At 38.5% G+C, this 16,153-nt stretch overlaps 1 protein-coding gene across 3 annotated transcripts in view; it reads left to right on the top strand.

Annotated features, from left to right (window-relative positions):
• Positions 1–16,153, top strand: part of ADAM23 (ADAM metallopeptidase domain 23) — a 166,902-nt gene that overhangs the window by 121,799 nt on the left and 28,950 nt on the right. For all 3 annotated transcript variants that reach the window (XM_072813171.1, XM_072813169.1, XM_072813170.1), the window contains exons 15-21: positions 405–504; positions 4,165–4,239; positions 5,127–5,216; positions 6,469–6,549; positions 12,688–12,738; positions 13,448–13,511; positions 15,201–15,306. In XM_072813171.1, the coding sequence (XP_072669272.1) occupies positions 405–504; positions 4,165–4,239; positions 5,127–5,216; positions 6,469–6,549; positions 12,688–12,738; positions 13,448–13,511; positions 15,201–15,306 (567 nt within the window). The remainder of the gene's footprint in view (positions 1–404; positions 505–4,164; positions 4,240–5,126; positions 5,217–6,468; positions 6,550–12,687; positions 12,739–13,447; positions 13,512–15,200; positions 15,307–16,153) is intronic.

Raw genomic sequence — 16,153 nt, 5'->3', positions numbered from 1 at the left:
TAGAATCTAGTAGGTTCCCATGCATCTTTTATTCAGGACAGAGGCCAAAAAGTGCTTGCCTTTACTGAGACTAAGCAAATAAAAATGACCACATTTTAAAATGTAGCCTAGGTGAAGAAGTTTTGTGATAAGCTCTCCAAAACGCTTCCAAGCCCAGGCACAGAAGGGCTTGGCTGCTGAGGAGGTGATAACCTGGCTCCCAATCTGTGGTTTTCTTAGACTATTTTTATAAGTTCTACCACACATACTTATTTAGCAATTTGAACATAAATGCCTTGTCAAAATTTGTGTGGAATCATCTAGATCCAGAGTGAACATTTTGTTCTAATTCAAGGGTTTTAATTTTCTTCTCTGATGACTGCTTTTGGTAAATTATTTACATAATTGATTCTTTATTTTCTCAGGGTGTCCCATTCCCGAAAGTTCTCAAAGTGCAGCATTTTGGAATATAGAGACTTTTTACAAAGAGGGGGTGGAGCCTGTCTTTTCAACAGGCCGACAAAGGTTAGTAACTCAGAAAGTGTAATTATTTCTCTGGTTCTTCTTCTTTTTTTTTTTTTTTCTTGCTTTTGAGAAATGTGTTTGATGTACATAACATTTATGAAAGCAACAACCTTCGTGATCATATCCACCTCCGATCTGCTCAGGATCTAGTCACAAATCTATTATGGGAAAAGACTTAAAAGTCATTCTTGCATTTTATCTTTGTGAAATGTTGAAAAGTAGCTCTGTGCCTTAATAAAACCAGTTGCAAAAAGGCCTATTTATTTACAATAGAACACTGCCAAATGTCAGATACTTATCTTAGAAAATAGGTTTTTCTTTGGTGGGGGGTTGTCAGTCAGATTAATATTTATTATAAAAGCCATTATCGTGTTGAAATCTGGTCCTGCTTAAATGAATGATAAAACCATGGTTTTGCTACTGTGAATCTGATTTTTCAGTGCTAGCTGTACCCCTCCCACTTTGTCCTCTAAACAAAGAAACAAATGCCCTTCAATTAAAATATCTTTGAAATTTACACGTTAGGATTTTCATCCTGCTGCTTAGAGATTGTGAGTTAGATTAAGGGATATTGCTTCAACCCATTTCTCTGACAAAAATTCCATATTCCACTGACATCTCTTTAAGGGTATAACTAATTCCCAGGCTTTTTTTTTTTTTAAGATTTTATTTATTTATGCATGAGTGACACAGAGAGAGAGAGAGAGAGGCAGAGACACAGGCAGAGGGAGAAGCAGGCTCCATGCAGGGAGCCCGATGTAGGACTCGATCCCGGGACTCCAGGATCACGCCCTGGGCTGAAGGCAGGCGCTAAACCTTTGAGCCACCCAGGGATCCCCAATTCCCTGGCTTTTTAAAAAATGTTTTTGAGTGGTCTATTCCCCTAGACAGGAACTATTATGAATATCAGCTAGCCACAAAATAGCCCAAGTTATTTATGGATCTCATAAATACATATGTGTATTTATTATTTGTTATATAGTCTCTTTGTGTGGGAAGGTCCATGATGTCAACTGGCATTTCATCAGAATTCATATATACAGCGTCACAATCCTTATCCATCATTCCTTAATTCAAAAAGGTCTGAAAATTGAAAGTGTTTTTTATGAGTTTGCAGAAAACACGTCAGGCAGTAAAACTTCTCCTGGACTGAAAACTTTTATTATCCTTCATAGTGTAAATATTCATAAGTATTACTGCAGAAATATAAATGTTTTTGATTAGAGGGTGTGCACCAGGCCCCTCAGGGCTATTACATAGAACGTGGTAAATGCATCATACTTTTCTAAAATCTAGCAAAGCCAGAATTTTCAAATTCACTGGCCACAAAGCTTTTGCATAAGGGACTGTGGACCTCTAGTAGCGTGTTTGGAAATGAATCACTCAACAGGCAAAAAGACAGGATTGCTGCTCATTAGCAGATGGTATAGAGATTCTAACATTACACATTTCATATTTCTTTTGAAAATGCTACTTCATAAATCAAATATAGTCCATTTGCTGTACAAAATGTTTAATGCTCTATGAATTGAAAGAACAGTGAAATCATACTAACTGAAAAAAAGTCAGTGACTAGTGTGGATAACTAACAGAATAATTTACTCCTCTCCTCATCATTAAGTGATACTCCTGTAGTCAAGGGACTGTAGTTTGATGCCTGACATCTCTATAAAATCTCAATGAGTCTGCAGAAAAAGAAACAGGAATTTTAAGGTGACCTTGTACCATTAAATTCAACCGCCTGCCTTTCATGGCATTGATCTCAGTGCAACAGAAATCTGAAAACTTCAAAGTGTTCAAAATGGGAGAGATGAGTAGTAATGAATCAATGTGAACTGCTGGCATTTATGAATTAAAGTGTACGTGATTGATTTTTACCTGCCTTGCGTCTCACCAGTCAATTATAATATAGCATCTTGCCTGGGAGCACAGCACTCAGTCCTCAGGTTTCTGGTGTGTGTGGAAGGGTCCATCATTAGATTTCTGCAATTGCCTGTGAGTAGAAAGAAAATTATTCCAGTAGTTCAGAAACCAAATAAAAATAGCCGTATGTCTTCAGTTTTAAAAGTTAGTAAATACGGATTTATTTTTTTCAGCTACATGGTAGAATGATTTTTTTTTTTAAAGGAAGCCCCCGTGGATTCCGGTGGAATAGTTTATATGTATGTATCAAAGAACTGACCTTTTCCAAGTGCTTTTTTAGTCAGTGTATGCATGCACGGTTTACATGGTTTTTTCACATTACTTGCCTGCCTTGTCTCTGTGCTGTGGGACTCTCCCCACCTGCTGTGTTTTCCACCTGGTTTGTGATAGAGGCCTGCCGCAGGATGGAAGGAGGGTCCTAAGAACGAGATCTAGCATTTGGCTCCATGTGAGGCCTAATAGGAAGTGCTAGCCATGGTCCAGTCTGAACTTGCCATTTCCATTTCCTCCTGACTGCTGATGAAATACCACAGAGATGAGGACTGTTGATGTTACTTGTGGGACTTTCCTATGGAGGAATAACCTGAAAAACTTTCTTGCTTTGAGTAAGAGTTTTCCCTTCCTCGATGTGGAGGGAGAATCAGGTCTTCCTCAGGTGGGCTTGGAAGGCAACCCTTCCCTTGGGGTGTGTATGCTGGAGGAGGAGTCTCTCTTGCCCTCTCATACTCCTGGCTTTGAGCGTTTTGGTTGGAATGTGCTGTTCCAGTCTTCATCCAAGTGTGATAGACACACACAGGGAGATCTTGCTCCAGCTGACAGAAAATGGGAATGTTTCTCATGAACACTCAGTGCCTCCACAATTGTTTGCAATATAGTTTGTCTGGCAAACTATAGCACTAGTCAAGTGGATTATTCTAGAAATTTGACTCTTCCATTGCTCCAGGAATGATCGAGAGATTTCTATACATCGGTGCATATGTCTGCACAATTATTTATTTATTTTTTAAAGGTTTTATTTATTCATGAGACACACAGAGAGAAGGAGGCAGAGACATAGGCAGAGGGAGAAGCAGGCTATCTGCAGGGAACCTGATGCAGGACTCGATCCCATGACCCCGGGATCACGACCTGAGCCAAAGGCAGACGCTCAACCACTGAGCCGCCCAGGTGCCCCGTCTGCACATTTATTTAATATGCTTTCGACAGTGCAGATTTCCTTTCAATGAGAGTGATGGGCATGGATTCCCAGCAGCACCTTTTCTAAGCTTATTTGCTTTTTCTTGATTGTATATATTACATTCAGCTCTGACCGAAACATTTTTATCTTTTTGACAATTTTTGTTTTCTCAGCTACCTTGAGATAAGTCAGTAAATTAGATATCCGTTAGTCTTAGCAATTGCATCTTTGCCCCATTAGCAAGTATGATAAATAATCTATTCGTTTTGACAGCTAATTTCCATTAATAAGTAATTCTAATGGTAGAGGTCATCTCTGGAGCCCACCTCCAGAGAATCCTCCAAGAAATATTACCCCATTTGGAATACGTTTTTAGAAGTGTTATTAATAAGTGAACAGTGCTACCCACACAGATACCATCTGTAAGATGCCATCACAGCAAATCACAGAAGAATATCACATGATAGCTGATTATAGGGCCATGTATGTGGCCTGATTGGTGTGTTGGTTTTCTGTGATAAATTAAAATGTTTTTCCTTTGTCTTCCTAACCTCTTTCAGCTATTTGAACCCACAGAATGTGGAAATGGATATGTGGAGGCTGGGGAGGAATGTGACTGTGGTTTATTACATGTGGTAAGTATAAGAGATCTTTCCTACCTTCAACACAGCTCCTCCCCAGAGCAAACAAGAATCGTGAGAAGCCTACACTGTCCTTCCCTTGGTCTTACTGCTTTTCTTTCTCATCTCTCTCATCAATGCCTAATCCCAGGTCAGACATGTTAGAGATAATCAAGTTCTTATGGCCCTGTTTGAAAAAATACCTAATGGGTTCTTCTTCTTTTTCTTTTAATTTTTTTATAATAAATTTATTTTTTATTGGTGTTCAATTTACCAACATACAGAATAACACCCAGTGCTCATCCCGTCAAGTGCCCGTCACCCATTCACCCCCACCCCCCGCCCTCCTCCCCTTCCACCACCCCTAGTTCGTTTCCGTAATGGGTTCTTCTAATCAAATCTCCTATCTCTTAAAAATCCATAGCTCATATCCATCCCATTCAGACTATACCAAATCACGAAATATTCTTTCCATGGTGTGTATTATTTTTGTCTTTATAAAACTAGATAGAGTCTTGGGGCACCTGGCTCAGTTGGTAGAGCATGCAACTCTTGATCTCAGGATTGTGAGTTCGAGCCCCATGTTGGATGTAGAGATTACTTAAAAATAAAATATTTTTTTAAAAACCCCAAATGAGATAGAGTCTTAAGAAAGAGCTAACGGAAGGTGATGTACCTGCTAAGAAATAAGCTCACTTTTTGGGAGAGAAACCCTTTCACAGAAGATCATACTTTGCTGAAAAATATGGCAGGAAGGAATTTTATCATTGTTTAAAGTGGCTACTTCCTGAAATGCTTGCTAGTTATTGTGCAAGTCTCCTCTTGTGGATTATACATAAGTCACATGTAGAGAGAGGGTTGAATGACCAGCCTCACTTACTCACGTGGAATGTCTTCCCTAGGAATGCTATGGATTATGCTGTAAGAAGTGCTCTCTGTCCAACGGGGCCCACTGCAGCGACGGGCCCTGCTGTAACAGTACCTCATGTCTCGTGAGTCACCTGACACTTCTGTCTTTCCTTTTCGTGGACGTATTAGCTAAATATCTCACAGTGTACATAGAGGAGTTGTAGATCTGGCCACACATTTGTTGATTGATGTGTCCCTCACAGTTTTGTAGAATCCATAAAGCTACCTAAATTCTGTAGGTCAAAACATTTACCTTTACTATGGTTCACTATCAACCATCCTGTCCTTCCAACCTTGAGAGTTGCCCTGCTAATGAAGATGAAAACCACATTAGATGGTTGAAAGGATGGTTGAATAGAAGAGGGACAATTCCTGTGGTCTTTTTAAATAATATGGCCTACTTATAACATTTTTCTTTAGATTTATTACAATGTATATGTACATTTATTTTGGACCTAATTTATTTTTGGACCATGAACATAAAACCTAGTGCTCACATTTTTATGTGTGAAAAATCTCCTATAAAGGCAAGAAAGCAAGATAAGGAAATAGTATTCATCTATTTGCTTATATGTGTATATACAGAGCTTATGCATGTGGACACAGTTAACTTCCATCTGTAGAACCTCCAGTCAATTTTTGAAAAGCCATTTTTAAAATATTCCTTTTTCTCATTTGCTGACCCTCTAATATTGCTTCTAACTATAAAGTAAAATGATTTTATTCAATGCCAAGAGGTCTTATGGTATTTTAAGAAATTCTAGCTTGGTTGCCTTATGTTCCCCACCAGATTATAAATTGCTTGACCTCATTGGTCTCTTTCCTTCATCTTTTGCCCACCCCTTCAATGTGATTGGTGTCACTGAAAGGAGTTCATATGAATTCACTGCACTTTGATTGTGTATATTTGGCTAAAGCAAGATTAACATTAAGATTAACATGAACAAGCTAACAGATACAATTAGTGAAGCTTGGGTGTGTATATCAATCTTCAGAGAGAGCTTAAATGTTCATATTTTTAGTGATTTGCTCTTTTGTTTTAAACCGTAATACTGTATCTTCTTTACATAATTGCTGTTACCTTGTTTTCCAGAAGTAATACTCTGAGACCATGGGTTTTAAAATCTGAACATTTAATGCCTTGCTTAATGATGCATATTTACTACACAGAGTGGTATCTGGGCCTTGTCTCTATTCTGCAGCTAACTTGCTAATTCATAAAAAGAGTTTGGTGATGGTTATGAGAGAGTATCCAAATTATTGGTGAATATAACAATGCTAACTATTGGAAATATTAATTAACACAAGTTCTTAATATTGAATTTTGATTTGCAGTTTCAGCCACGAGGATATGAATGTCGGGATGCTGTGAATGGGTGTGATATTACTGAATATTGTACTGGAGACTCTGGCCAGGTATGACAAACCAGATTTTTAAAAAATACATTTGACTTGCAAATATTGTACACATTGGAAAGCGTTCAGTTGGGCTACATATGGAAATATGATTTGGTTTCTTTGTTTTTTGTTTTACTTCACTTTGTTTTCTAGTAATTTCTGGATCTCCACCATGCCTTGATTTTAGGAACATTTGTTGTGTTTCCTGGACCTAAATCTCTTTCTTCTTTCAAATTTCTCCTTCATAATTAGTTCCCATTATATGGTTTCTACCCAACGAATTTGTGTTCCTTTCAGTCCCCACATCTAAAATTGTTATGTTCACACTGATGAAGAATTAATGTACTATTTTCAAACATTTTTAAGCCACAGGGCACTTTCTTTTAAGAAAAAATTTGTTAGATGCCTGCTGTAGAAAGTAGAGAACAAGTAGCACTGCTCTGATTGAAGAGGGAGCGGGAGCAGGTGTCCCCCTCTCAGTTCTGGTCTCCAACTGTTTCCCATTTACATTTTCCTGGCATCATGGCCCATATGGTTTGGCGTGGTCTTCTTCACATTAAAAATTATTATAACATTATAATTAATGTTGCCTACTAGCATTCCTTCTTTGTACAATTTTTTATGCTTAAAAATTTATATCACATTATTTTAAGTCTTTATTTTTCATTCAAATGAACATTCATTGAGTACCTGCTGTGTGTCAGCACTAAAAAAAAAAACAAGTTTTGTTTTAAACCATATTACTGTATATGCTTTACATAACTGCCATTACCTTGTTTTCCAAAAGTAATACTCTGAGACTGTGGGTCTTAAAATCTGAACAATTTAATACCTTGGTTAATGATTCATATTTACTACAGAGAGTGGTATCTGGGCCTTGTCTCTATTCTGCAACCATCTTGCTAATAAAAAGAATTTGGTAAATGTTGGGATATAGTAGGGAATAGGATAGGCAAGTTCTTGCACTTATGGAACTTACATTCTGCTGGGTGGAGAAATAAGTGAACAAAAATATCCAATAGTGGTATGTGCTAAGGTAAAATAAGGTGAGATGTGAGGTGGGGGGTTTTAAGTGGGGTGGTCAGGTGTATTTTCCTGAAGAAGCTGGCATTTAAGTAGAAGGGTAAATAAGGACTAGGTAAATCCTAGTCAGGAAACAGGTAGTAAGGAAGCTTGGCTTCTTTAAGAAATGGAATGAAAGCAGGGATTACCAGAGAGTAGTAGAAAAAAATCAAGAGTAAATCAGGTATTAGGGCAATTAGGGAATAGGTAAGGATTTTGGATTTTATTCTACTTTTATTTTTGCACTGACATTACTTCAAAACATTGTTCAAAAACATTTTCCTGTATTATTACACAGTCTTTATAAATACCCTTTTTACAATTGCATGAGAGCCTATCATATGGATTTATGAGTTGACTTGTGACTTCTTATCCAGTGGTGGATATTTAGGTTGTTGACAGTTTTTCATTATTGTAATTAGTATGACAGTGAACACCTGTATGCATCTTTAAGAATGTTTCTTATTCAGGATTCGCTCCTTAGGATAAATTGCCCAGAAATGGATTTATCTACTGCCAGATATTATGGTTTCCACGGGGCTCCCAATAGAGTACAGTGGGAGGTCAAAATACCATTTTTTTTAAATACCATTTTTCATATTGAAAATGGCCACGTTGAAAGCCGTAACTTTGTATGAGAGCTAAATAAGTCTCTTAATAGATCCCAGATTCAGGCTGTAGGAACAGGTTATTGACAAAAGTGGGTCTGGAGTGACTTCTCCTTGCAAAAATGGGCCGTTGTCTTGTGTGTCTTGGAGGAGCAGTGACGATAATCTAATGCACATGAGTAGGCAGGAAAAGAGTGGCAACAGCAGCCGAAGGGCCAGTATTTCTTCCCGAGTTTGTCAATCAATCAGTCACTCTACTTGCCTCAGGGGGAAGCGAGTATAGGAGCAGAGTCGCTGGAGTAGCACTCTGTGCTCTTCACTGGAAAAAAGCAAAACAAAACAAGAAGAGAGGGACACAAAGGTGTCTAACTAACCTTTTTGAAAGTTCTTGATGTATATTTTCTGAGATTCAATTCAGAGGGACCTTTCTAAGGATGTCATGCAGAGAAATAGTGTTCAGGCTATTCTTTATTGATTTTTTGGCATATCTGTTTCTTCTATTTAGATATGTAAATTGGTTTCTTTGCAATTTTCCTAGAATATAGTGAAAGGGTGTAAGAATTGTGGGTTCTATGTTTTGTGCCAAGTTTTATGTTTTGTGACAATCCTGACATACTGTTTCCATGAGTTATATTTTTAGTTCTGTAGAATACTACTATTCTTACACCCATCATATACAGTTTGGGTTCTATGTGTTCAGCTCTTTTCAAAGTACAGTTTTTTCACTTTTCAGCCTTTAATTCCTTTTTTTGTTTTTATAAATTTATTTTTTATTGGTGTTCAATTTGCCAACATATAGAATAACACCCAGTGCTTATCCCATCAAGTGCCCCCCTCAGTGCCCATCACCCAGTCACCACCCCTAGTTCATTTCCCAGAGTTAGGAGTCTCTCATGTTCTGTCTCCCTTTCTGATATTTCCCATTCATTTTTTCTCCTTTCCCCTTTATTCCTTTTCACTATTTTTTATATTCCCCAAATGAATGAGACCATATAGTGTTTGTCCTTCTCTGATTGACTCATTTCACTCAGCATAATACCCTCCAGTTCCATCCACGTCGAAGCAAATGGTGGGTATTTGTCGTTTTTAATGTCAGCCTTTAATTCCTGAATTGCCGTAGAATTTACTGGAAGTAAGGCTTTTATAATGAGGGCTCTATGTTCAACTTAATATTCTATTGTCTAAATTTTTTAAATGTTCTTTTTTTAAAAAAAGATTTATTTATTTATTTATTTGGGGGAGAGAGAGAGAGAGAGCAAGCAGGGGGAGAGAGAGAGACAAACATACTCCACACTGAGTCTGAGCCCGATGCGAGGCTCAGTTTTGGGACCCCAAGATCATGACCTGAGCCAAAATTGAGAGTTAAAGGCTTAACTGACTGAGCCACTCAGACACCCTAAAACGTTCCTTTTGCTTTATGTATGTAAGGTGAAAATTGTACTGTTTAATTTCTCAGTAGAGAATTAGAATATTAGAATAGCATGTTCTTTTAGCAATAATTTCCTTATATGACCAGAATCCTCCTGACATAGATAATGGGAGTAGAGGGAATTAAGATCCCCCAGAATTCTTCTGTTTTGTAACAAGCATTGAGCTTTGAATTTAATGGATACTGATTATGATTATGATCTCTGAGAACCTCTGCATCTCTGAGAATCAGTATCATTGGCAACATTCTGACTTTGTCTTGTTCCTCATGTCTTTGCTAAATTTTGAGATTATCATTTACTGATGCCTCTGAGCTACTTTGTAAATTCAGTTTCTCACAGAATAAACAATACTTGTGCAACTGAGAGAAATCCTTGGCAAACAATACTGGATGATATAATAAAAGTATTTTTGAAAGATGTGGGAAATGTTTCTTGTTAGCACTAAAAAATATGTCATCTATATGGGTGATATAACACAATTTAAAATAAGCACATTTAAATGCTACTGCACTGTTGAAGTCCTGCCTCATGTGAACCTTCCTGCACAGCATGAAAGTGGGGGCTGGAATGGTATTTAGAGACTGAATCCAGAGCTCTAGTCACATGCAGAATAAAGTCCACAGATTTATGGTCCTTTTGTTTTCAGTGTCCCCAGACGATGTAAGACATTCCATAATTTCCCATGTTAAACATTTCAGTGATCAGCAATTTGCTTTCATTAGCCTAAAAACTAAAAATAAATTGATTAGAAATCTTGCGTGTAGCTGTAACAGTTTACAATAGGGGCTTTTTTTTTAATTATTGAAGAGCTCTACAAAATTTTTTTAATTGAAACATCACAAAAATCAACTACCATATAATTTTAGACCCTGATAGACCCATTCTAGTAGCAACATTTCTTTTGCATTTTTGTCTGGTGTGATTGTATTCGTCTTGGAGTAAGTGAATAATTAATGTTAGTTGATTAATAAGATAATGACTGCATTTTCAGTGGATTTGGATAGATGAAAGAGTCCACTTGGATCTCTGTTTCTGTGCCTTTGGCCCACTGTGGCAGGTTTTAAAAAGGAGCTGATAATTATGTCCTTTAAGTAGTCACCATCAGATTGATTGAAAAGCTGTGGTGAATTAAAGCTTATATGAAAGTCAGTTATTCTTTAGAAAGATGTAAGACGAAAGCATTTTATCTAAAAGTGTTCCTTTGTAAGTTCTTAGTAATTGCAAATTCTAAATTAGTTCTATTACCTTTCTGTAGTGAACTTGATAAACAGCTTGATATGTGCAGAGTAACTTTTTAAAACGATTTTATTTATTTATTTATTTATTTGAGAGAAAGCACAGAGGGAGAGGGAAAAGGAGACTGACCTCGATCCCAGGACCCTGAGATCATGACCTGAGCCAAAGGCAGATGCTTAACCAACGGAGCCCCTCCGCCCAGGCACCCAGAACAGAGTAACTTAATTGTGTCTGAATGGGTCATTCATTTTTTCATCCAGTTGGCTGATAGTAGCTGAGCAACTACTCAATAATAATGGAGCCCAGTTTTGTTCTCGATGTTAGGGAGGCAGCAAGGAACAGCACATACTATCCCTGCTTGCACGGAGCTCACATTGGGGTGGGGACAATACACAAATAAGTAACATAGATGAATAGTGGATGATAAATCTTATGGAGAAGAAAAAACCAGGAAATAAGGGACAGAGAATGCCAACATGGGAAGGATTACAGTTTTTGAGAGCAAACCATGCAGAAATCTGGGGGGGGGGGGGTAAGATTGAAGGAAGAGCAAAGGCAAGAGGCTGTGGCATAGAAGCAAGCCTGGCACGTCCACAGAGCATCGGATCAGTGATGGCAGAGTAGCAAAGAGACCAGAGAGAGGATGGAGATGGGATGGCAAAGTGCATATCACATTGAACTTTGAAGTCCCTCAAGTATGTTGGGAAGTCATCAGGCAGAGGAGCAACATGATGTGGTTTATGATTTTAAAAGGACGCTCCAGTAGCTGTATAGACTAGGGTGGAAACGGGGCAATCAGTTGGTGGCTGTTGCATAATTCAGGTGAGAGAGGATGGTGGATTGGACTGGGGGTTAGCAGTGGAGAAGGAGAAAAGTCATCAGATTGTGACTATATTTTGAAAGTAGACCTAGAAGGATTTGTTGACGGACTGGAAGGAGGGTGTGAGAGAAAGAGAAACAGAGGATGACTTCATGGTTTGGGGCCTGGCCAGTTGGGAAAGCAGAACTGTCCTATCCTGAGAAGCTGAAGACTGGGGGGAGACCCTGGTGCCTATTGCTGTGTTTCTCACTCATTTACCTGTATATTGCTTTTTTCTTTGCATATTTGTTTTGAACACTGTACTAGCTCCTCTGACTTGAACTGTCTTCAGCTCTCTCAAATGTGGCCAATAAAATGCATAGAGAGTAAAAATTTTAATTCATTCAGAGTAACTTTCTGAGAAAATGAAGTGTACTTTTAAACAATGACTTGATAAATAGACCTAGAAAAAGCAATAACCATCCCGTCACGATTGTTCTAGTAACACGTCTGTAGTCAGAGAGGTCAGAGATGTAATGGAGATGCAGCACTCACACTGAGTTGAAAGAGTATTTCTTCTTTTTCAGTAATGTGGCCTCTAGGTGAGCATCACGGGTGTCGAATGCAGATTTGACATTTCACAGGGCTGAGAGAGGTCTCGTGGGTTAGTTCCCGAATGTTCCCCGCCTGCATAACAAGCTGATTCATGCCCTTCGTTGTCCATTTTGATTCCTTCTACTTTTAACTCTGTAGGCAAGTGAATATGTAAGTTCTGATTCTAGTCCACCTCATGGAAGCCAGAGAAATAAAAAGAAATACTCACCGCATGGATGAATTTATTATGTTTACCAGTAATAGAAGAATTAGTTTGGATAACCTACTGAAGGGGTTACTCATGTTTTTCTAGACATTCCCAATTATATATTCACCATGCTTGCTTTTTCTTTGCATTTTTATATATTGTACACATAATCTGAAGGTGCTTATGTTGAACGTTAACTAAAAACATTGTATTTTTCAGTGCCCACCGAACCTTCATAAACAAGATGGTTATGCATGCAATCAAAATCAGGTATGCTGGGCTATGAGTTTTAAGTATAATTTTAAAAGGATTAGTTTGGGAGGTTTTTTTTTTCCCCCTTTCTGATGAATATAACTTTGAAGAGAAATTGCAACTCAAAGAACAATAAATTATCACAATGGACGGCTAATTCAGTGTTGCTGCACAGCATATCAAATACTAAATATAGTATTATATTTAGCCCTGGTGACAAATTGTCCAGATTGAGGGCAAGGAAAAAAATATAATGACTAAAGAATTAGGAATCCAATTTATCAAGTTGTGATCATCTTTCAGTAATGTCAGCCTATTATGGGAAAATATGAGTGTTATAATGTGCTATAATAGGTGATAATGTGGTTTTTTTCTTTTCTGAAGCCATGTTATGATGTAGCACTCATACCCGAAAGGAGCTAAAAATCATTTTGGAATGGCCCAAGGAAGTGTACCTACTTTTGTTTTTCATAAAACTTAAAATTTCCGATTACTTTTGACTTAAAAGAGCTGTACTGTGAGGTCTGTTGTGAGTTTTAGAATTTAACTGTCGGTGGTGCCTCCCTTACGATGTTTGGGATTTTTATTTTCACTGTAAAAATACTGGGGTATGGCATTGAAAAAAAAATCAACTTACCTAAAACAGCAAAAGGAGACCATGCAGTCCAAACCTGGGGGAAATGAAAGTGGCTGCGTGGGCCCTTCTGATGTGTTTCTCTGTCCCCAGGGCCGCTGTTATAATGGGGAGTGCAAGACCCGGGACAACCAGTGTCAGCACGTCTGGGGCACGAGTAAGTCATGTTTTCCTGCTTGGTGGTTGCATGTGGGTTTCTCTGCACATTACCCTGCTCTGCCAGTCTTGCTGAAGACAGGTTCAGCGTGGAGTGATGTTTTTATTTTATTTTAAGATTTATTTATTTATTTATTTTAGAGAGAGTGGAAGTAGGGAGGGGCTGAGGGAGAGGGAGAGAGAGTCTCAAGCAGACTCTGCTGAGTGTGGAACCTGACGCAGAGCTCAATCTCATGACCCTGAGACCATGACCTGAGCTGAAACCAAGAGTCACATGCTCAACTGACTATGCCACCCAGGCGCCCCCAGAGTGATGTTTTTTAAAAAAAAAATCTAGGAAAGGGTGAGAAAAGAGAGAACTATGAATCACAGTCACAAAACCCCAGAAAATGGTTGTTCAAGCTGGGGACTTGTCATCAGAACCAAGCCATGTCCCTCAGCAATGTGGCTGTCAGAGAAGAGATGTCACTTGCAAAGATTGGGTTCAGTGTGGCAGTCATGTTCAATATCCAGCCACTTGTGTGATTCACTATGTACCTTGGATTTTACCATTACCCCTCAGGTTAGCCTTCTGTTCCTTTACCCCAGGGAAGTACCAGACTTATTTCTTAAATTCTGTAATTTTATCATCTCAGTTTTGAAGGGAAGAAATGAGGTCCTTCCAGAGGTGTAGACCCAGAGGTTTGGGTACATGGTCCTGACTCTCAGTATATGCCCTAAATGTTAATGCACATACTCTTTTTTTTTTCTTTTAAGATTTTAAAAAATTTTATTTATTTGAGAGTGAGTGAGCGAGCTTGAGCCGGGAGGTGGGGGGAGTGGTGCAGGGAAAGGAAGACTCCCAGCTAATGGGGAGTCCAGCCAGGACCCCAGGATCATGACCCAAACCAAAGGCAGATGCTTAACTGACTGAGCCCCCCAGGCGCCCCAAGGCCCAGACTCTCTTCCTGACATTGACTGTGCCTGTCCTGTGAACCTCAGTTCTTTGGGCCAGACCATAGCAGAGAGATGGGTCTGTCTTGCTGGCTGAGATTGGGTCACCCCCAGAGAAAAAGAAAGCCCACAGAAGGAGAACAGAGCCCCTGCAGGAGTATTTCAGTGTTTGGCAAAATATCATTTAACTGAATGATTTACTTTCAGTGCTTCAGTTTTGACAGAGAATAGATGATAGAGGCATATTGTCTTTTAAAAGGTTTAAATACCAAAACCCAAGTGTTGACATAAAATCTTAATTGCCTAAGATTTTTATAATATCTTTTAATACTAGGGTAAAACAAGCCTACGGATCTTTCTTAGTTTTCCATGTGCTACTTCCCTAATTCCTGCCGATGGCCATTCCTCTCTTCCTCCCTCAAACCCACCAAGCACTGGGAGTCCGTTTGTTTCTCAAGTTAAAAACAGCAGCATGCTAGAACTGTCCTGGAGTAGCTTGCAAGAGCCAAGTGTTAAATTTTGAGGAATTTCAGAAGCCTGTGGCCACCACATTGCTAGCTTGAGATTAGCCCTGTGTTATACCAGAGACATTTACATGATGGCATTTACACCAGGGAAATTGGCATATGCCAGAATCAGGATTTTTTTTTTTTCTTTCTTCTGGAGAACCTGTTGTTAAACATTTACCTGCACGCTGCTGGTTGTGCATAACCAAAACAACTAAAACAAATCCTCTTCTCTTGTTCATCTCCAAAAGAGGCTTCCGGGTCTGACAAGTTCTGTTACGAGAAGCTGAACACAGAAGGCACAGAGAAGGGAAACTGTGGGAGGGACGGAGATCGCTGGATCCAGTGCAGCAAACAGTAAGTGGTCAGCTTTGGGGGCAGGACGAGTGATCGGAAGCCCTGGTTCAGATGTGAATTGAGCATGAAAGAAATGTTACTGCGTTTTAATAGATATTCAGCTGTTTAAAATTTTACAGTATGTATTTTAAAAGTACATCAGTATATCTAGAAGCAAATGGCTTTGGACTAAGTTGCTCACCATGACGTAGACTCACAATGTTTATGTAAAATTCAGAACATTTCTCTCGTGTTGTATTTTACTTGATGCTTGTTTTGAAAAGACACTTTGCTGAGGTAGTACGAAATGCCTATGCATGTACTAGTAGATCTAGTATCTAGACCTACAAGCAAAATATGTAGAGTGTATATATTTTAGGGATAATTCAAAGTGAAGTAATATATATTTTTGATTGTTCCATGAGCGCAACACCATTCAATTAAATTAAACATCTAATATCTATATCAGATATTTTCCCTCTTCCAAAAGCATCTAGTTAGTGCATTCCAGAGGCATCTTTACTCAGGAAATGAGATATTTTCAGAGTACATCAGTAATACTTTGCTTGGATTAGTCAAGGAAAGTGAAAGTTGTGATTTAATAGTTTATTAAGGTTAACTCAATGACATGGATCTATGGAACTATCAGGTTATGGGCCAGATTTCCTTCATTATGCTTCCATGACAATGAAGATTCTTCCAATTATGAAGCAGAGCAAGAATTTAAAGAAGTGTTATTTTTCTAGTTAATGATCTCTCTGTGTACTTCATGAAACTTTGCTATTCCCTGTAGTCTTTGATGGTGGATGAGGCCTTACAAGGCAACAAATCTTTGACTGTAATTTCTTTAAAATTAAACCAAAATAAT

This window comes from Canis lupus, chromosome 36 (assembly GCF_048164855.1).
Source record: "Canis lupus baileyi chromosome 36, mCanLup2.hap1, whole genome shotgun sequence".
Lineage (NCBI taxonomy): Eukaryota > Metazoa > Chordata > Mammalia > Carnivora > Canidae > Canis > Canis lupus.
The sequence above is the reverse complement of the archived record's forward strand: the minus strand, read 5'-3'. Positions and strand labels throughout refer to the sequence as shown.